Genomic DNA, 21,249 nt, shown 5'->3' on the forward strand with positions numbered 1-21,249 from the left:
ATAGAGGGGAATGGAATATGAAGTGGAAAGGAGGGAAACGTTGAATAAAAGGGCTTCGTAGGCAGTGGAACAATACATACAAAAAAATGGGTCACAAATGGAAACACAAAAAGAAAAGATATAAAGTAACATGATGGGAGAAGAGAAGCTCAGGGAAAGTATGGAAGAAGACATAGAGAAGGAAGCTCGTAGAGGTCTCCCTACCTCATTCCCACATCCTGTAAAAGAAAATAGAACAGAGGATTGCGAAAGGATATATTGCTTGTGATATATTGGTTTGGGATGGGGAAATAGCAGGCAAAAGAGGAAAATATCAGCAGGAAGACAATGTCGTCAGAAGAAAAGGAATTGAAGAAGATGACAGTCATCAACCAAAACAGTGTCAAGTAATTAGAGAAATTTTACTGACCAAATTCTTCTGATCCATTTTGTGAGGCAAACATTCCTCAGGTACATAGTTTGTCGTGGCCACGTTGCCTCCATCAGGTAGATTTATTCTGCCTTCCGAAGGGGTCTATGTGAAAGTTCATGCAGTATACCCTTGACGGAACTTGTTTACTGCAACACTTTTTACAATTGTTTGACTTGTCAAGGTAAACCTGTTCTACATCACACCATGCAAGAGTAACAATGTCATCGGTTCTTGGAAATTCCACAGATCACAGCAGTATCCGTGTGCCTACCAGAGCTAAACAAACACCATACCTTACCAATGTGACCCAACCCAGAAGAGCAGCAAAACCTCAAAAATGCCTGCAGACTTTCATGCTACAGGAAGTTTATGCAAATCGTATGTAATTCACATCATAAAAACGGATGCAGATTGTACGAAGGGCCAAATATAACCCCTATTCTAGTAAAGTGTTCCATTTATTGGCCACTGACTCCATTTAACATAATTTTGGTAGCCTCCTATATAGTATAATCTTACATCATATAATGTATAGTGGGAGGCAATTAAACTCTATTTTGTTACCATGCGATTACAATTATCACAAAATGCCAATCTGTCAGCAATATTTCACTTTGGACACTATTGGACTGATTTCATTATTGGCGGACAGAGTAATTACCGTCTCCATGGTGGATACTTTACTCAGGCAGTACTCCGTCCACCATATTTTGAAATGTCTGCTGCCCCTGTGGACATCTCTAGCATTTCTAGGAACCACCGTCAACATGACAGAGCCGTACATCAAACTTACATCCTTTTTTTTTCTATAAAAAAAATCTCAAAACTGGATTTTCTTTTTGAAAATAAAAATAAAAATGACCCCAATGCCATGGGAACATTTTTCCTGGGTGTTGGGGTCATTTATTAGTTTTCACTGCCCTTAATGCCGCGTTTTTTGTGTGACAGTGACAGATAGTGAAAACTGGCCACGATTCCACACAATCTAAATTTGGCGGGTGGACACACAGCCAAACCTCGAATGGCCCTTACTCTGTCGGGCCATCAGAGGTGTGTATAGGTGGCGGAGACAGAGTAGTCTCCACCATCTGTACATTGATGGTTCGCCTGACTCTAAATGAGGCGGACGGACCTTCAGGTTGGTAGAAAGGGTACTCCGTCACCATTACGACGGTTTCACCCTTTCCACCGACTTTTAAATCTGCCCCTAAATCTCCTCTCTGGTGTGACTGTATTGAGTTTATACTGCAGGTCATATACTATTCCATCTCTGGTTGCCTTATGGCAAGTGTGAATAGCTCAGCTGTCCTAGGCATTTTGGGATTTCGAGTTTGCCCTTAAGATCAAAAACCAATATCAGAAGGCAAAAAAATAAATGGTCTGATGAATTACTCACACCTATCGCTGCTCAGCCTTCACTTACAATAGCCATCCCCTTCTTGGGAAGGAAAGCAGTCTAACTTTCCCTTATTTCTGCAGAGCGGTGCCTGGAGGATCACGAATCTGTGGTCGAGGTGCAGGCCACGTGGCCAGTTGGAGGGGACAGCAAGTTCATCTTCCGCAAGAACTTTACCAAATATGAGATGTTCAAGTCTTCACCGGTAAGACCCTGAGGTGGCAACTGCTGCAACATGATTCCCTCTCTAGTTATGTGCACCCTTCTCCCTCAACACTGCCAATTCAGGTTATAATGATCAAGTTGACAGGGACATTGGCAGTGAAAGAGGCCCTGGTCTTGAGAACATGAACATGCAAGGGCACTCCAAGGCATTACACTTCATCTGAACACAACACCATTTTAGAACTAAGGTAAAAAGACCCAGATCTCTGACAAAGGCCAGGCCTCTGAGACAATAAGCAGGTTTCGTAAGCACGCGCCCATGCATTCAGGTCTTTGTATTTCACTCCAAAGACAGACACAGATCCTATAGACAGGGATCCCAATCTACAGTCTATGCATAGAGATATTTGTATATTACTCAAAAGACGGAATCAGATATCAGTCAAACGCTATGGACTTTAACTTAATACACACATACCCCAGACCACACCCTATATATACAGATCGTTGTTTAATACTCTACAGAGACAGGCACAGATCTCAGAGGGTATGGCATCCTACTGAATTGACACAGATCAAAAACTATTCTCTACACTTACATATTTTTGTTTAATACTCTACAGCAAGAGATCTCTTGTTTCTACACCACACAGCTCAGGGTTTACCATCTAGACAGAGGCAGATAATGGGGTCTTACTGAGCAGACACTGATGCTAAGCCACAAAGTCCAGACATACGGATCTACTGATAGTCTGACATCTCTGACCCTACACAGAGCTGAGGGTGTGCTGGGAAGAATGACTTAGACCAGGGGATCTTACTGAAAACACACATATCACAGACCAGGCTCAACACATATAAATCGCATGATGATATTTCACACATATGCAGACCATTGGATCTTACTCCCTGGCGAGCACCTGCTTGCAGGAAGTCTGCTTCCATGGTCATGGAAGGGCGAGATTTTGATCGATACCTTATATCTATTGATCCAAACCTCGATCTGGTCGACTGAACCTTTATTGCCTGTCTTGGAAGGAAACAGTACACCTATCTGCAAGTTAGTTCACCCAATAAAGGACTCTACTCTTAAAGATCACGGACAACTTCTAGGTTTCAAAAGTTTATTGTAAAGATATAATGAGCTGCAAATACAAGCATCTCAGAATGAGATTCACGAGATACACAGGTCCAATTACATACATGTGCTCTCGAAAAGCCCTCAGACGAGCAACAGAAATCACTAACACAAGTTCTAAAAATAGCAAAGCTATCAGCATAGACGCATATCTCTCCTTCATTTAGGTTGGAGGAAAACAAACACAGGTTAGGCGTCCCTACCCTGTTCTAGATGGTATCCCTACTTAACCAAATCCCAACCTAACAAAGGTGTCAGCAATGAATGACCCCCAAGGGAAGTCACCCACTCTAAGTCTCTTGGTGAAAACCTAAAGTTCTCCAGTCATGACCCCTCACTGCCTACCCATCCTCTCTCTAAAGGGTCCTCAGGTCTCTGCTCTAACTCCACCCAGGGGTGCTGTCCCTAATACAAAACAGTCAACAACATTTGAGACGCCCCTTGCGAAACGCCTCTCACGTGGTGCAACTTCAGGCTTTTTCCATGATGCTTTGTATTGGGCCTCAGACGTTAGAGTTGACCTTGCTTCTCAGTCTCTTCTCCGGCCCGCTGATACCCCTTAAACATTCCAGAACCCTCCTCCATGTCTGGGCCGTCTACTGAACAGGCCTCTATTCATTCACTTATAATTGGATCCCCCCTTTCCTGTTGCAGACAGATCTCTGCCGCCAAGAACCCAACTCTCATAGACTTCTAAAAAGGCTTGCAACATTTCTCAGCCCAGACATGTACGTGTAAATCAATGCTAAAACATTTCAGGCCTACAATATTTCACATTATGATTATAGCATTCAATTTCTTCATTTAATTAAAGCATGTTAAAACTCTTATTCTATTATTTAGAAAACATTACTCTAAATCATGGCCCATTAATGCAATGACCAAAAACGTTAAACAATCTGTGTCGTGAAAAGAAACACCTTCCCTTTTAGCTCCAGCTCTGGCCCTGAGGCCTACCACGTTCTGCGTTTTACCACAGACCATCTTATATGTTAACAGCTACACGACATAGATTCAAAATAATCACGTCTAATAAAATCATATAATGTCACACATTTCTGTATTAATTCCACTTCTACTTAAATCTCTATATTAGCTATACATTTAGAATATAATTTCAAATACTATTAGCACTCATGGCATTTCTCTTCATGAATTATGCTCTCTATAGGTAAGTGTGATGTACTCATATATTTATATCAGTTTGCGCTCTCTCAGTTCCCCCCTTTGATGACCTCTCGGGGTCATCACTAACATTTAAACTGCAGTTATTGCTGGCATTCTCTGCGCTTCCAGAGCTCTCAGGCTCCTGTACTGATTATCTTGTATGGCAGCCAATCTCTGCAACTGTTCTCTTTGGGCCCTTTCTGACCTTCTTGCTCTGTACCATTTGAATACCCTCACCAATCCCCACAATATTATCCCACAGATCAATATTATGATGATAGGCTTTAGGATATACCAAATAAAGCTTTTGCCTAAGGTGGAAAACCACCCTCCAACTGTACTCATTCCATGGCCCACCTTTTCCCAGACATTTTCTCTACTCAAGTCTTCGATCTCTTTGTGTATATTAGTTATGTTCTTAATAACTTTCTCAAGGGGTTTTGAAAGGTCTGGAATGTAAGTGCAACATTCCTGAACCTTCAAAGCCTTACAGACTCCGCCCTCTTTTGCTAATAAGACATCTAATGCAAGCCGATTTTGAAGAACCATAGCCCTTATCGATTGCATCTCTCCTTCTACCAGCATTAAGGACTGAGCAGTGCTGGCAGACAACCTGTCGACAACTGTTGCCAGTCGTCTAATTTTAACATCATTAAGGATTATTCCCAAAAGAGGGAACATAGCTCCAAAGACATCTCCAACCATTTCTGCATCGCCTAAATCCCTCCTTCCCCTCGATGATGTCTGGCCCTCAATGATCAATAAGTCTTGTGCATGATATATTTTGGGGAAGACAATTGCCAAGTAACATGATCCATACCAGTTGTCAGGTAGTCTCACGTAAGCATTTCTTCCACATACAAAATACACATTTGGAATTACTTGCATTCCCTTCAGGAAATCCTTAGTGTAGTACTCTAAATTAAAAGCATGTTCACAGTCAACTTCACCCACGTATACATTTTCATAATACGTTTTAGCTCGGTGAAGACATAACTTTCCTTTCTGCGCTTTATCTAAAGCTATTGGACCACTACTACCCTTTCTCTTATGTGACTTCTCTTCCTCGGTCCAATCTAATTTCCCTTGTCCTGATTTTTTCAAAATCTTTTGTCTCCTGTAACGATCATCCACCTGCCCTATGAACTTTTTCTCGACTTCTGACACCTTGCATGTCAGATTATTTCTACGGGCATGTGAAGTATCTAAGGTAATCCAAGGAATGAAGAACTTGGCCAATCTGTCTTCACTCTTCCAGTAATCCCATTTATTCATCTGCTTATAATTCGGGACTTCTGGCAACACAGAATCATAATTGGAGAAATAGTATTCAAAACTATCTCTCTCATAAAATATACTAAGCAATAGCTACATGTAATGCCATATGTCAGAGGGAGGTGATGATATCGAATTCCTTCATCTACAGACGCAGGCAACTGCATGCAGACGTAGCAATCCTTAACCTCCATGGCATCCACGTATTCATACAAAAGTTTAGCATAAGCATTTGACCTAAAGTCTCCTTGGGACTCGTCTACATGTAACCTGCGGGCTTCTGCAGCCAATAACGCTTTCTCTTGAGTGTTTTCCCTTTTCTCACCTGCAACAGTGGGTGTAAGTGTTACTACAGAATTCGCATCAGTTACCTTTACCTCTTCCTCATGTCCCTTTACATAAGAAATTGTTACCACTAAAGCTATTAATATTATCACTCCTACTATTAGTGTACCTATTATACATTTAGCTCTGCGGTTCGGGGTGCCGGCCTCCATTTCGTCAGACAATCTAGCTTTTCCCTTTCTCTTTGCAAAAAAAGTTCTTTTCCTCTCGTTCCTTTACAGTCTCTTTCAATCCTTTTGTGTCTTTAGAATCCACACAGCTGGAGGCTGACAGCCTTTTTCGCAAAAAGTCCTTTCACAGTTCAAAAAGACAACCCTAGCCCTTCTCCATCCACTCAAGGGGTTCCCTAAAATTCTCTGCTTCCTGGGCGCTAGGTAATCTTCTTTCCTTCTGCTTGCTTTATTTACAAAGTCCTTTAACAATCGACTATTAGATTTGTGGTTGCAGCTTCAATAGCATAGTTCAATATTTCCATGCGAAGAGTATGCTCTTCATGTGCTGTTATCGTGGTACCAAAGTCGGGGAATTTCAATTCTGTAAGAAACATGTGTTTTAACTTGCTGAGGCGGGGAGGTCTGGGGAGCACGAATGTTAGTGACCCTTCTTGTTCGACACCGGGTACCAACAGTTGTATTTCCACGGTGATAATGGGCTCAGAACTGGACACCACCACCGCTCGGATCCTCCCTGTCTCCGGTTTCACAGACATTTGTCGCCAGATATGTCCACTCAGGTGTGGAGTATCTTCTGTTAGGCACACGCACTCTTCTTGACCTTCTTCGGTCTGGTGCTTCAGCGCCCTGAGCACCTTCTTCTGGGTCTGAGTCTTCTGATATCGGAGGAAGGGTTGCTTCTGGAGTTGACCTCAGGCTAGAACTTCTTCTTTGCGGCCAATTTGCTTCTCCACGTGCCCTTCTACTCCTTCTCCTTCTGGTCTGTTCTCGCTCTCTTTCAGACCTGTCAGGGTCAGACTCGTACTCCCAGCTGTCTTCTCCTTCTGTAGCGTCTTCTGTTTCGCTGTTGTACTGACCGTCCTCAGCTTGGTCAGACTCGTTCCCTGCTTCCACTGGCACCTCTACAGCTTGGCTAGCCCCCTCTATGGCTTCTTGGTCCTCAGCTGGACGTCCATCCGAGAGAGGAGCTGTTTCCAGAGGTGCTGGAACCCTTTTCGTATGCGACGCGTGTATCCAGTTGGGCAGGCCTCCCACCTTTACAGCTGTACTTGTGATCAGGATGACCTGGTAGGGCCCACGCCAACGAATATCCAAGCAGCTTCTTCTCACATGTTTCTTCACCAGGACCCAGTCCCCAGGATACAGGTCATGGCAAGGGCCCTGGCACGCTGGAACCTCTGCAGCCTGCACCTGAAGGGACACAGAACGCATGGCGTCAGACAGCCCCTTACAATAGTCCAGGATCATATCATCTGTGATATTTAACAGTGCAGTAGCTGGAATAGATGGCAGTCTCATTGCTCTCCCCATTAACACCTCATGTGGTGACAACCCTGTTCTTCTGTCTGGGGTACTACGAAGGCTCATGAGTACCAATGGCAGGGCATCAGGCCAACTCAGGGTCGTTGAGGAGCAAACTTTCGCTATTCTGGACTTGATCGTGCCATTAATTTGTTCCACAATTCCTGAGGCTTCTGGTCGGTAACTGCAATGGAGCTTTTGGTCTATATTCAGTGCAACACAAATCATCTTCACAAGCTCGCTGTTAAAATGTGTTCCCCTATCTGATTCCAAAAAGGCCGGCACCCCGAAACGAGGGATAAGTTCTCTAAGCAGTAACTTAGCCACTGTGAGGGTGTCGCACCTACGTGTAGGGTATGCCTCAACCCATCTGGAGAACACACAAACAACCACCAGGACATAGCGGAGGCGGTTGCATCTTGGCATTTCAATGAAATCTATCTGCATTCTGTTGAATGGACCTCCAGACCTTCCTATGTGACTTAGTGCAACTGGTGTTCTTTTCCCTACATTCAGCTGCTGGCAGGTCACACAACGCTGGCACACTGCTTCTGCTGCTATTCTAAACTTAGGATTGTACCAAGTCTGTCTAAACACTCTCAGCATAGCATCTCTCCCTAAGTGTACTGGACCATGTATGAGTCTAGCCATTGGACTCACCATCTCATTGGGCAACACTGCTCTGCCGTCTGCTGAGACCCAAAAATGAGTCTCACCCATTACACATCCTGCCTTTTCCCATGTTTCTTTCTCAGAATCAGGAGCATTTTCTTGCATGGTTGACAATTCATCCCAAGTATCAACAGTTTCCAGTATCATGGTTAATTCAGTTCTTACATTTATTCCACCCACATCCACCTCTGTGAAAGAGTAACCTTGTTCTGCGCAATACCGCGCAACTTCATCAGCATATCTATTGCCTTTCGAAACAAAGTCCTCATTTTTGGTATGTGCGATGCACTTTACAACTGCGATACTTGCTGGACATTGCAATGCTTCTAACAACAAGCGCACAAACTCTCCATTGCGAATGGGAGAGCCTGAAGAAGTCATGAACCCTCTTTGAGACCATAACTGCCCGTAATCATGAACTACCCCAAACCCGTATTGGCTGTCGGTGTAGATGGTGACTCGAATTTGATTGCCTGCTAAGCAAGCACGTGTTAGGGCAATAATCTCGGCTACCTGAGCGGAGTGTACTCCTTCCAGGCACCCAGCTTCCACAACTCCTTCAATTGTACAAACAGCATAAGCTGCTCTCAACTGCCCAACTTCGTCTCTTACACATGAGCCATCGACAAAGAAAACTTCGTCTGGGTCGGTCAGTGGCTCATCTACGATGTCGGGTCTGGGTTTGGTGCATAGTTCAGTCACATCGAGACAGTCATGGTCTGTATATTCATCATCATCATCAATATCATTTGGAAGTGGCATTAAGGTAGCAGGGTTCAAAACAGAGCATCTCTTGAGGGTCACGTTCTCTGCAGCAAGAATAACTTGCTCATAGCGCGTGAGCCTGCTATTGGTCAGATGCTGTGTTTTGGTCCTGGTCATCAACAGTTCAACAGAATGTGGCACGCACACCTCTAACGGGTGCCCCATAACAATATTTTCACATCTCTCAATGCTGACACCCGTTGCAGCAACGGATTTGAGACATCCGGGCAACGCTGCGGCTACTGGGTCTAAAGTAGCTGAGAAATAAGCAACTGGTCTACGGGCATTCCCATGGATTTGGACCAACACAGACAACGCACAACCTTCTCTCTCACAACAGTAAAGAAAGAATTGTTTATTGTAATCAGGCATTCCCAATGCCGGAGCACGACACAGGTCCTCTCTCAGCTGTAAGAATGCCATCAAACAGTCTTTGTCCCATGGTACCGGATCACTCACCTCTTTGTGCGTCAGTTTTTGCAAGGGCTTTGCTTTCAGTGAAAAGTTCACGATCCACTGTCGGCAATAACCCACCATCCCTAGGAACATCCTGACCTCTCTCTGTGTCTGAGGCGCGTTCATTTTCATGATCGCCTCTATCCTGTCTGGTGACACCTTTCGTTTGCCTTTCTCAATTCTGTGTCCCAAGTACTGTACTTCTGTCAGGCAGTACTGCAATTTTCCCGGGGACACCTTGTGCCCATTGGCAGCTAGGTGATTTAACAAAGCAATGGAATCTTCCCTGCAAGCTTCTTCTGTTTCTGACGCCACAAGGAGGTCGTCTATGTACTGGACCAGAACTGACTTCTGGGGCAGCACTAGACTTTCAAGATTTTTCTTCAGAAGCTGGTTAAAGATCGATGGACTCTCTGTATACCCCTGAGGGATACGACACCATGTTAGGACGCGATTTTCCAGCTTAAATGCGAAAAGAAAATGGCTATCTTCGTCCAAAGGGATCGAAAAGAAAGCCTGACAAAGATCGATCACAGTGAACCACTCAGCTTGGAATGGAATCTGAAACAGTATCACTGATGGATTCGGTACCACTGGACAACATGAAACGACTATGTTATTAATCTTTCGCAGGTCCTGTACTATCCGAAATTTCCCATTGGGTTTCTGCAGACCCATAATCGGGGAGTTGCATGGACTACCCACAATTTCTTTCAGTATTCCCTGTTTAATCATGGACTCGATCACGGGTTTTATGCCTGCAATCGTTTCTGGAGTCAATTTATACTGGGGTGTTCTTGGGAACTCAGCATGCGGTTTCACTACAATTTTCACTGGGTCCACCCCTTTGACCAATCCAATCTCTTCCCCAGTGAAATCCCATACCTCTGATGCCACTGTCTCTCTCAAATCCCAGGGAAGCTCGTCTACTGTCAAAGTAGGGTACAGCTCCACACATATTCTTGAGTTTGCAACTTTGAAATCTGCATCATCATCATTAGTCAATACCTCCACTCCCTGGGGTGTACAATATATAGTACAATTCAATTTGCACAACAGGTCTCTTCCTAGCAGACACACAGGGCTTGAATCGCAAACCACAAATTGGTGCTCATCGCTGTACTTCCCTATTTTCACCTGTACCGGTTCTGTCAATTGGCTGGTTATTCTCCTGTTTGCGACCCCTACCACCTGTATGGTCTCTCCAGACATGGGCAGGTCTGGAACTGCAGCTGATCTGATCGTGGATCTAGTGGCTCCTGTGTCCACCAGAAATGTCGTAGGGCACCCTGCTACTTCTGCTTCAACATAGGGTCCCCTCTGATCTACCTCTAAGGCTGCCCCGAGGGTGCAGTCTTCTCTTTCCACTCTCTGTCCGGTTAATGGGTCCACATAATAGCACTCTTCACCTTCCACAAACAGGGGCATTTGTCTATAGGTCTTACCCATACTCCCTACTCGAGGAGGTTGCGGGAACTGGGCTCGGGGAGGAGCCCCCCCCCCTTTGAGCACCTTTCCTTGGTATTGCGTCGCCCCTCTCATAGGTGCGCTCTGGACCTCTTCCTCCTCTATCTCTTGCTCTCCTATCTCTACATTGTAAGGGCACTCGCGTTTCCAATGCCCCAACTCGTTGCACTGGTGGCACCTAGTCGTTTTCTTCAAGGTAGCTATGTCTACTCTGGGTCTAAAGGTAGTACTCTCCTCATTACCCTTGTTCTGACTGTACTGCTTCTTACCTCCTGTACCTGTCCCTTGCTGCTGTTGTTGCGGTCCCCCCTTTCCTGCTGTCTGCAATTGTACCACCATCAGCTTTTCTTTTAGTTTCTTAGCCTTGGAGTCTACCTCATCACAGCAGTACCTGGCATATCTCAGTATTTCATCTAGGGGTTTACTTTGCCAACAAATCGAGTGTTGCTGAATCATCAAACTAATATCCGGTCTCAGTCCCAGGACGAACTTGGACACGAATTGCCCTATATCTTTTGGATCCATTACATCCAAACCGCTATACTGTTTAAACGCTTTCAGCAATCTCTCGTAATATTCGTGAACTGTCTCTTTGGGTTCCTGTCTCGTTCTGTCTATTCTGACCCAATCTATGTCTTGCATTGGCACTTTTTCTTTCAGCCAAGTCATCACTCTCTCGAATTTTGCCATCACGATCTCGGACGGCCCATTAGTCCTAGCATCTCTCTCTGGCTCCGTTGTGGGCCACTCAGCGCTAACCTTGCATGCTGTCCACAGATCTCCTGGTACTACAATGTCAAACAGCGTGTTCAGATCTATCCATAGGACTTTTGAGATCTTTACAAACCTCTCGACTTGCTTGTACCACTCCACGGGGCTCTCTCGTAACTTGGGGAAAGATGTGGTAAAAGCAGCTAAATCTCCCCTACTCCAAGGGACATGTACATAGCTCCCATTGGCAACTTCACGCAAAGGGTAAGCTTCTATTCCCTGCTGTCCTGGTGTTATACCAATCATGCTTCTTCTGCCGGTCCCTTTCTTGGACCACCTCTCTTCCCATTTATCTAGTGCCCTCCATGTCCTTATTCCAGTAATCAATTCCCTTATGTGTGTTTTCAGCCCAATCGTTCTCCTCTCATCTAGATCCCGATCTGAGTAATGTAGCCTGTGGTTACCCTGTAGTGCTTTGGTTCTTGACAAGTCCACCATATATTTGCCTGCTAGTTCGACTAACTTCTCATGGACTGCTCTCGCCTTTCGAGTGATGTCCTTTGCCATATACAGTATTTCATCCTGTTCGTACATTTCCATTCTTTCTAAAGGCAGGGTACCATCTACCATGTCATCCAGGTCTGACCTTAAACTGGAGACATCGAGTCTTTTGGCTTTTATCTCAGCTCGCAATATGTCTTTCGAAGGGGGCTCACTGATCTCCCTACCATCCCAACTTCGAGCTCTGCGTTTGGGCTCAGGAGAGTTAATGGGTGGCCTCCCTTGCTCCCATCTCTCCAGGTCCCATGCTCGGCCATCCGATCTTGGAAGGTGATGGAACACGGGCCTTTTATCCCTACTCTCTCTCTGCCTACTCTCGTCTTCTTCTCTCCTCTCACCGCACATCTCTCTGTTATTTTCCCTCTGGTCGCTACACTCCCTTTGCCTCGTATCGCTCAGTATCCGATACGATCCTTCCTGGTTCCCCATATTCCCTGGGCTGCGCTCATTTCTGTCATCACAGGGACTATGGTGCGACCTCTCACAACTCCCATTCAGTTCTCTGGTGCCGGGCACACAGTGTGGACATTTAAAGCTGTTCCTGTACTCTTGCGCTCTCCTCTCCCCTTCACTGAGTATTGGGCACGCCACCCCTCCACTCCCGGGGCCCCCGTTTTCCAGGTCTGTTCTACCTCCATTCCGGGCCCAATGGGTGACTCCCATACTCCCTCTACAGTCCCACTCCGGGCTACTCTCCCCAGCCCCGCAGTGAGTTCGTGCTCTGCTGTCCTGACTTTCTCTTTCTGCTTCCGCAGCGTTGATGCACTTTTGAGCCTTCACTGCCTCATCCCACTGCTTCATGTACTCATTTAGCTCTTGAAAGGATTTTCGTCCAGATCCCCTCAGATCCATTGGCCATCTAGGGCCCCCAGGATCTCCTCCTGGGTCCCCTGCTGTGTGCATCGGGGTGCTCCACTCTCTGGGTATCGGCATCTGACTTGGGGAATTAGTGGTATCGTTCCTCCTTGCCTGCTCTGCTCTTTCTCTGTCTTTCCGCTTCCGTTCTTCCCCTTTTGCTCTCTCTTGGTCATATATCGATATTATAGGACCTATGGTAACAGGTACCTGTAGTGCATCTGGTAATGGGTAGGATGTGGCGCTTTCCGTTTCCGGCGCTCTTTGTACCACAAACCTACCGACTACCTGTTGCACCTGACTAGGCTGGAGCAACTCTTTCTTTGGCTCAGGATCCCACTCTGAACTGGGAAGCGGTCTATGCTCTCTTGCATTGCCCCCCTTTTCTCCTTCAGTATTCTCGACCTCTCCCCCTGCTCTATTATACGGGGGTGGCCTGTCTGTCAGTAATCTGTTTATCAGGCTGTCCTCTGTTTCGCTCTCATCATCTTCTTCTAGGGGGCTTTTATTTACTGGCGCCTCTAACACTGGGTACAGTTTATTTATTTCCAAATTATGCACTCTCCATCTTTTAGCATCCGCATCCCACCTGGCATCCTGTACTGCCCTTACCGAGCGTTTCACCCTTTCTTGCCGTCTGTTCATATTCCTTTCATGCGCTGCCCTAAGCCATGCTTCAAGGGCTTCAAACTGGGTTGGTCTAGGCAAGGGTCTCTTTGAGGTCATGATTGATTTCAATCGATGTAACACCTCTAATCTGAACGTCCCGTACTTCGGGAACGTCAGTTCCTCGTTTCCTTCAGTAATCTTACTCCACTCTGATATCCAAAGGATCGTATGCAACCCAACATTTACTGCCATATAACGAGCTGGCGTACCCTCCGGCGGGGCTTCTTCCCCTTCATACGATCCTCGCCTCTCTTTCTTAAACAGCGCTTTCAACCATTTAAAACACTTCATAATTATGCGCACAAAATTCAGCCTCGCTACTCTGTTTACTTCCTGATGACACTCCACCAATCCTGTCGCGGCTTTGCTAGCTTGGCCTATCACAGCGCGGTCTTTCTCCTGTTGGCCAATCACGTCGCGACCCTGTATGACGTGTTCGCTAGCTGGCCTATCACAGCGCGGTCTTTCTCCGGTCAGCCAATCACTGCGCGACACCACCTGACGTCTCTTTTCTCCGCTTCGCAGCAGCACCCCTCCTTTCTCAACTCGTCTCCCGGTTATGCATGCGTCCCATTCATACACTGAAAAATGACTACTTCCGACCAAGCGGTCACTTCTCTCGACTGTACGTCCACAGTCTATCTGTAATTGTCAACACAACTGACGAGATGTCTATCGTCTCTCTGATAGGTTACTTACACACACAGTAACTTCCGACCAGCGTCCGTTACTCACGCACTCACTCTTACGTTCCCCCTATCTCGGTCTCTCGGGTGATCAATGGTACCTCATGACCCCCTTCACACTAGTTGACAATTACTCTGGGTGTCCGATACACCCGAACCACTTAAGCTCTCCTTGAACTTAAGATTTCCACCGGTTGCGCGCGCTCACAACCTGTTCCACAGTCACTCTACAAACATTCAACTCCGCCAGACATTACAACATAGATACAATACAAAAACACCGCAATCTAACACGCATAACCCTTTATACTCACTCTCGACCGATACTGCTGCTTTTTCTGTCTCACGTCATCCGGATCTTCATCTGCGGGCTGTTCTTCCGATCATCGATTTCTAGGGGCCTTGGGGTAAGCTAACCTGGCCTAGGTCACCGTCCTCAAGAAGGCAACCATCCTCTATAGCTACCAACTGGAAGGGCGAGATTTTGATCGATACCTTATATCTATTGATCCAAACCTCGATCTGGTCGACTGAACCTTTATTGCCTGTCTTGGAAGGAAACAGTACACCTATCTGCAAGTTAGTTCACCCAATAAAGGACTCTACTCTTAAAGATCACGGACAACTTCTAGGTTTCAAAAGTTTATTGTAAAGATATAATGAGCTGCAAATACAAGCATCTCAGAATGAGATTCACGAGATACACAGGTCCAATTACATACATGTGCTCTCGAAAAGCCCTCAGACGAGCAACAGAAATCACTAACACAAGTTCTAAAAATAGCAAAGCTATCAGCATAGACGCATATCTCTCCTTCATTTAGGTTGGAGGAAAACAAACACAGGTTAGGCGTCCCTACCCTGTTCTAGATGGTATCCCTACTTAACCAAATCCCAACCTAACAAAGGTGTCAGCAATGAATGACCCCCAAGGGAAGTCACCCACTCTAAGTCTCTTGGTGAAAACCTAAAGTTCTCCAGTCATGACCCCTCACTGCCTACCCATCCTCTCTCTAAAGGGTCCTCAGGTCTCTGCTCTAACTCCACCCAGGGGTGCTGTCCCTAATACAAAACAGTCAACAACATTTGAGACGCCCCTTGCGAAACGCCTCTCACGTGGTGCAACTTCAGGCTTTTTCCATGATGCTTTGTATTGGGCCTCAGACGTTAGAGTTGACCTTGCTTCTCAGTCTCTTCTCCGGCCCGCTGATACCCCTTAAACATTCCAGAACCCTCCTCCATGTCTGGGCCGTCTACTGAACAGGCCTCTATTCATTCACTTATAATTGGATCCCCCCTTTCCTGTTGCAGACAGATCTCTGCCGCCAAGAACCCAACTCTCATAGACTTCTAAAAAGGCTTGCAACATTTCTCAGCCCAGACATGTACGTGTAAATCAATGCTAAAACATTTCAGGCCTACAATATTTCACATTATGATTATAGCATTCAATTTCTTCATTTAATTAAAGCATGTTAAAACTCTTATTCTATTATTTAGAAAACATTACTCTAAATCATGGCCCATTAATGCAATGACCAAAAACGTTAAACAATCTGTGTCGTGAAAAGAAACACCTTCCCTTTTAGCTCCAGCTCTGGCCCTGAGGCCTACCACGTTCTGCGTTTTACCACAGACCATCTTATATGTTAACAGCTACACGACATAGATTCAAAATAATCACGTCTAATAAAATCATATAATGTCACACATTTCTGTATTAATTCCACTTCTACTTAAATCTCTATATTAGCTATACATTTAGAATATAATTTCAAATACTATTAGCACTCATGGCATTTCTCTTCATGAATTATGCTCTCTATAGGTAAGTGTGATGTACTCATATATTTATATCAGTTTGCGCTCTCTCAGTCACTTACTGAGGTTTTTCTGTTTTATGCTTCCTAGCATGCCTTGTTCCCAGAGTCTATGGTCGCCGGCTGCCTAGATGCAAACAAAGGGATGTCCCACTCAGAACTCATACAGGTAAAAAATGTAACAGCACTAAGCCCTTTTGCCGAGCCCAGAGTCAGACAAGGTCTAAACTCATCCTTCTCTTTCCACAATAGAACTTCCTCAACTCAGGATCCTGTCCGGAGATCCAGGGTTTCCTGCACCTCAAAGAGATCGGAAGGAAAGTTTGGAAGAGGTTTTACTTCTTCTTACGGCGTTCTGGGCTCTACTATTCCACCAAAGGTACCTCCAAGGTAAAGAATGTTGTCAACAACATCGACTCAAAGGAGCTTGTTAGACCTGACTACAAACATCACAGTTTTATCAATGAAAATCAAGGACATCTCTTTAGAAGGTTTTTTAGTTGCTGCATGCCACTGTTATGCCTCCTCAGCTTCCTGGAAAAGGTGCAGGCAGATAATTCAGGACTGCTGCCCAGTTAGAGGAGGCATGGGCAGTACATGGCGATGGCTTATGTCGGAAATCCATGTTGTCGCAGCGATGGAATAATTGAGTCTTAAGCATAAGGAGTGACACCTGTCAGAGACACTTGTTAGCAGAAAGACATTCTCTTTCACCCTTGAGGTGTGCAGGCAGACTGCACTAGACCATGGTGCTTCGGACGGTTTAGTAATGACAGAGAAGGTCCTTCCTCTGAGATGTGCAGATGGGCTAGATGTTAGTGATTTGTTAGTGAAAAACTTCCTGCTAGACACTACAGTAGGACCTGGTGATGAGGTGGTTTGATATTTTTTTGGTAAAGTTTTATATAGTGCAAACATGACCGTCGCGGGGATCAGAGAGCTTTAGAACCCATAGTGTCATAAACAGGAAGATGATAAGGCAACACCCCAGAAGAGGGAGTTGACCCTTCAATGTCAAGACAGATAGCTCAAAAAGACAATAACATGGCATGCCAGTAATAATAATAATTTCAAAAACTAGCACAGTACAGGTTAAGGCAACACCCCCGATGAGGGTGGTGACAGCATAAGGTTAATACAGGTAGATCGGAAAAGGCAATAGCAAAACAAGCGAGCAATAATCATAATGGCGAAAGAAACGCCCTGTCATTCACAGTACACTAGGTTCTGCTGCTGAGGATGGTTTACTAGCGAGAAGAGTTCTCTGCCGGGCAAAGTGCACTAAGTTCACACACACTGTGCTACGATCTGGTGCTGAGGATGATTTGTTAGTGAGGGGACTCTCTGCCAGACACACTACGCCAGGTTTCGGTGCTGGGTATAGTTTGTTAGCGGGGTGGGGTGAAGGGGGTGGGCTCTCAGACTACAGTAAGTTATGTTGCGGAGGATGGTTTGTTACAGAGAGGGGACTCTCTGCCTGACACACTGCACTAGGTTCTGCTGCGGAGCATGGTTTGTTAGCGAGAGGGGACACACGACACTTTGTTCTGGGGATTTTTTGTCACTTAGTGAAGCCTGCTGCCTCTGGGCTATGCAGTTCGGGCTGGACTGTTCCCATGAGGCACAGGGTCAGACTGATTTGCATATAGCCATGTCTGAACTGGGGTGGCAGGGTGGGCTAAAGAACGGTGATGGATCAAACCCAGATCTTTTGACTGGGTGTGAGTGTTTGATTGGTTCAGATGCTCTGTCCATCACCACCCCCTTTTGTACCGCCTCTGGGTTATGCAGCACAGCACGAGGTCCTGGAGTTGCTCATGGCTTGTCATTGTGAGACATTCCCTAAGGTCACATCAGGCTGTGGTGTCTAGGACACCAGCCAGTGAGCCCCCATCCCCTAAGTATCCAGCACAGCTCCAAATTTATTCTTTGCTACTTTCTGTTGCTCTTTTCTAGGACCCACGTCATTTGCAATACTTTGCTGATGTCAGCGAGTCCACCGCCTACCTGGTGACGCAGGGGAAGAAGTTGTACAGCGCACCCACGGAATTCGGGTTCTGCCTGAAGGTAAGGGGCAGTCCACTTAGAGAATCTGGATCATGAGGTATTCATGTTTGGCGAGTTCAGAAGATCCATTTTTTGTTCGCGTTTAAGTAATATCCCCGCACTTTAGCTCCACAGCAAAGACCGCGTTATTACTAGGAATCCAGTGAATGACTAAAAATAATACTGACTGAGCTCAGTCCTTACCTCATTTTTTGGGTTTGATCTACATCTTGCTGAGGATTCATTTGAAGCTCTAAGGGCCTGATGTACTAAGGTCAGGTCACAATCCAGATGTTTTCTGCACGCTGACAGGTTGTGACCTAATGCTCATCTTGCACTGTGACTAATGTATTAGGGAGTCCCAGTGAAAAATGCCCATTGACTGGAGGCCAAAATCTCCTGCCTCATTAATATTTTTTGTGAATTAGTGGTATTAAAAATAGCTAGGAGAGACCCAATTAAATGTAATAGGTGGCTTATCTTGTTATGATTAAAAGGCAATGGGTGGCTGAATGTGGAAGTAATGGTCCTATTCAGCTCATAAAATAGTGTGTGTGTGTAGGATCTACCTATTACATTTAATGGGTCTCTCTCAGCTATTTTGAATACATCTAATCTACATTACACCATCTACACTTAGAGCACCTCCACCCTACACCTCACATCAGCATCTCTTGCTCAAAAGACCTCCGGCAAAGAGCCCCCTCGAGGGGCCCGTAGGGCACTGCAGCGCCAGCCCAACCAGGAGCTGCCCAATGATGAAGAAAGATGCCCACCTGGGTGTGTGAGGGCTCTTGCTTCTGTGCAATCAGATCCCCTGCAATGTTGTCTGTTTTCATGACCTAGATCCTTCTGTCCTTCCCTCCCCACAGGAACTGCACACTTATTGCATTACATAGCATCCTATGGAGTACGTATGCTTGGCCTTAAAGCGTGTTGAGTCCTCCATATGTTTAGACCCATCAATTGTAGTCAACCAACATCCAAATCGGACGCAGGATGATATATCTCTCCCTGCATCCTCATGCCTAGCATGCATCCAGTCTTGCGTAGGCCTGTGCACCCACTTTCTGTGATTTATCAAATGTACTATGTACATCTAACAAAGGAGGAGCTTCATATATTCTGCCCACAAGGATCCCTGCCTCTCAGGTGATGAGGTCACCACAAATGTGGCACTGTGCCAATCTCCAAGTGACAAGTGAAAGAAACAGCACCGTCCATACATTACTCACTGACAATGGCATTGGTGGCAATTAGCAACTTATAATTATCGGTCCAGTGTGAAATTAAGCATACTGGTATTATTAAAAAGTGGAATTTATTTCCATAATCAGTGGTGCTAAACCTTCAGGGAATTCCATTGATACAAATGTGCAAAATGCCTATAAAAATGATGGAACAATGTTCTTTTATAAGATTTTTTTAACAAAGAAATGTCCAGCTTAGCGATATGTACCAGTGGGATAGCGACAAAAATCATACAGAAGTTATAGCTTCCTTCTGTACATGAACGCCCTGCGACCACAGAGGCCGTACTTTACACATATAGCCTGTGGACACGGAGATCACACCTTACAAGTACACTCCGTGGCCTTGGAGGTAATAACATGCATGCACTCCCTGTGAACATAGAGGCCATATCTTATATATAGCCTCTATATATGCCAGGGACACAGCAATTTATATGTATTCTGAGTGGGCTTTAAAACCATATCTTACATGTGCTCTGGGTGGTCATGGAGGCCATACCTTACCTGTATACTCTGTGCCCATTAAGGTGACACCATGCTGACAATTTCATTTGACCAATTAAATGTAGTTCCTATTAGATTTACCTGTTACAAATGTGTTTGTGTTTGGGCTTTGTCTAAGAGCAAACAAAACGTGGAAAATCTACTGGTGAAATAAAAATACCAACTGCAATCAACAAACATATGTAGACAACTGAATTATGCAACTGGAATCACTCTGATTTGAATCCACAGTAGTTCAGTAACTGGCGTAAAACCCATGTGTCTGAAAATGGTACCAGTACAGCATTTGTAGATGGTCAACTGCAATTTCCACCGGAAATGGAGTTTACAATTCTCAGTAAATACTAGGTAGGTTCTCTTTACTCTTGTGTGGTACCACAGGCCAGGTGCGGCCCGTGCAACTAAGAACAGTGGGGCAGAGTGGGTTGGAGCTCGACAGACGACAACGAGGGAAAATTAAATAAATAATTAATGTCCCCTCGTCGTCGAGGTCCCCCACCCCACCCCACCTCGCCCCACCGCTCTTACCTGCACGAGCCACTCCTGCCACAGGCTCCCCTCTGGACAGGATGGTCACAGCTGCCTACTGACCTGTCTTATTCTCCGACCCCGCAGCCCCACAAGACCCGGACCGGAAACAAGGGCTTGAAGATATGCTGCAGCGAGGATGAGCAGAGCCGGAAGTGCTGGATGATGGCCTTCCGTCTCTTTAAGGTGAGTGCAACCTTATGTCCTTTGATGCCTTTAGCATTCCCCACTGATCCTTACTGTGCAAAGGACAGACAATGCATTGTCTCAACTGAAAAGAGGCCATTTTGCTGCAACTCTTTGCAGATAACTGTATCACCCTAGTGAGGTTGCCTTGTGTGTGAGGTACTCTGTTGGATTATTTGTATTCCTCTCTCACATTTTGTTCTGTTTTGGTTCTGATTATACGCCCATTGTTTGGTGTGCTCCTGCTCTTGTCCTGATGCCCAGTGGTTATTGCCAGCCTTTCTTTGAGGTCCCATCTATGACCTCCTCCATCTTGTGTTGATTTTAAGGGATGGGCAATGGTGTGTGTATAATTGCTTGAGACTGTGCATGTGTCTTCATGCAGGTGCATTCATGTGCACGGTAGCATGGGTGCATGTATCTACTCACAGGAATGTTTACATATAGAGAGTAGAGGAATGGTGAGGTGGGATGACTTTCTTCTGATGAAAGCCAGAGGTTCTAGCTCCTTTCTCCATAGACGCCATATATATTCTTCTAGAACACAGTGATTTCCCGGGAATGTTTTTAGTCACGCAGCGGCACTATACATTTGCAACCAAGGGTAAGCAAATGCAGCCATCCAACCATAAAATCTAGACAGCACCCCAAGATATAAGGCATATTCGATTAAAAACAACATACAGAAAAGTGCTAC

At 45.4% G+C, this 21,249-nt stretch overlaps 1 protein-coding gene across 7 annotated transcripts in view; it reads left to right on the forward strand.

Annotated features, from left to right (window-relative positions):
• Positions 1-21,249, forward strand: part of GRB7 (growth factor receptor bound protein 7) — a 674,120-nt gene that overhangs the window by 624,205 nt on the left and 28,666 nt on the right. For all 7 annotated transcript variants that reach the window (XM_078645666.1, XM_078645662.1, XM_078645663.1 and 4 more), the window contains 5 exons: positions 1,892-2,013; positions 16,127-16,204; positions 16,288-16,425; positions 17,992-18,102; positions 20,454-20,552. In XM_078645666.1, coding sequence (XP_078501792.1) covers positions 1,892-2,013; positions 16,127-16,204; positions 16,288-16,425; positions 17,992-18,102; positions 20,454-20,552 — 548 coding nt within the window. The remainder of the gene's footprint in view (positions 1-1,891; positions 2,014-16,126; positions 16,205-16,287; positions 16,426-17,991; positions 18,103-20,453; positions 20,553-21,249) is intronic.

This window comes from Lissotriton helveticus, chromosome 5_1 (genome assembly GCF_964261635.1).
Source record: "Lissotriton helveticus chromosome 5_1, aLisHel1.1, whole genome shotgun sequence".
Lineage (NCBI taxonomy): Eukaryota > Metazoa > Chordata > Amphibia > Caudata > Salamandridae > Lissotriton > Lissotriton helveticus.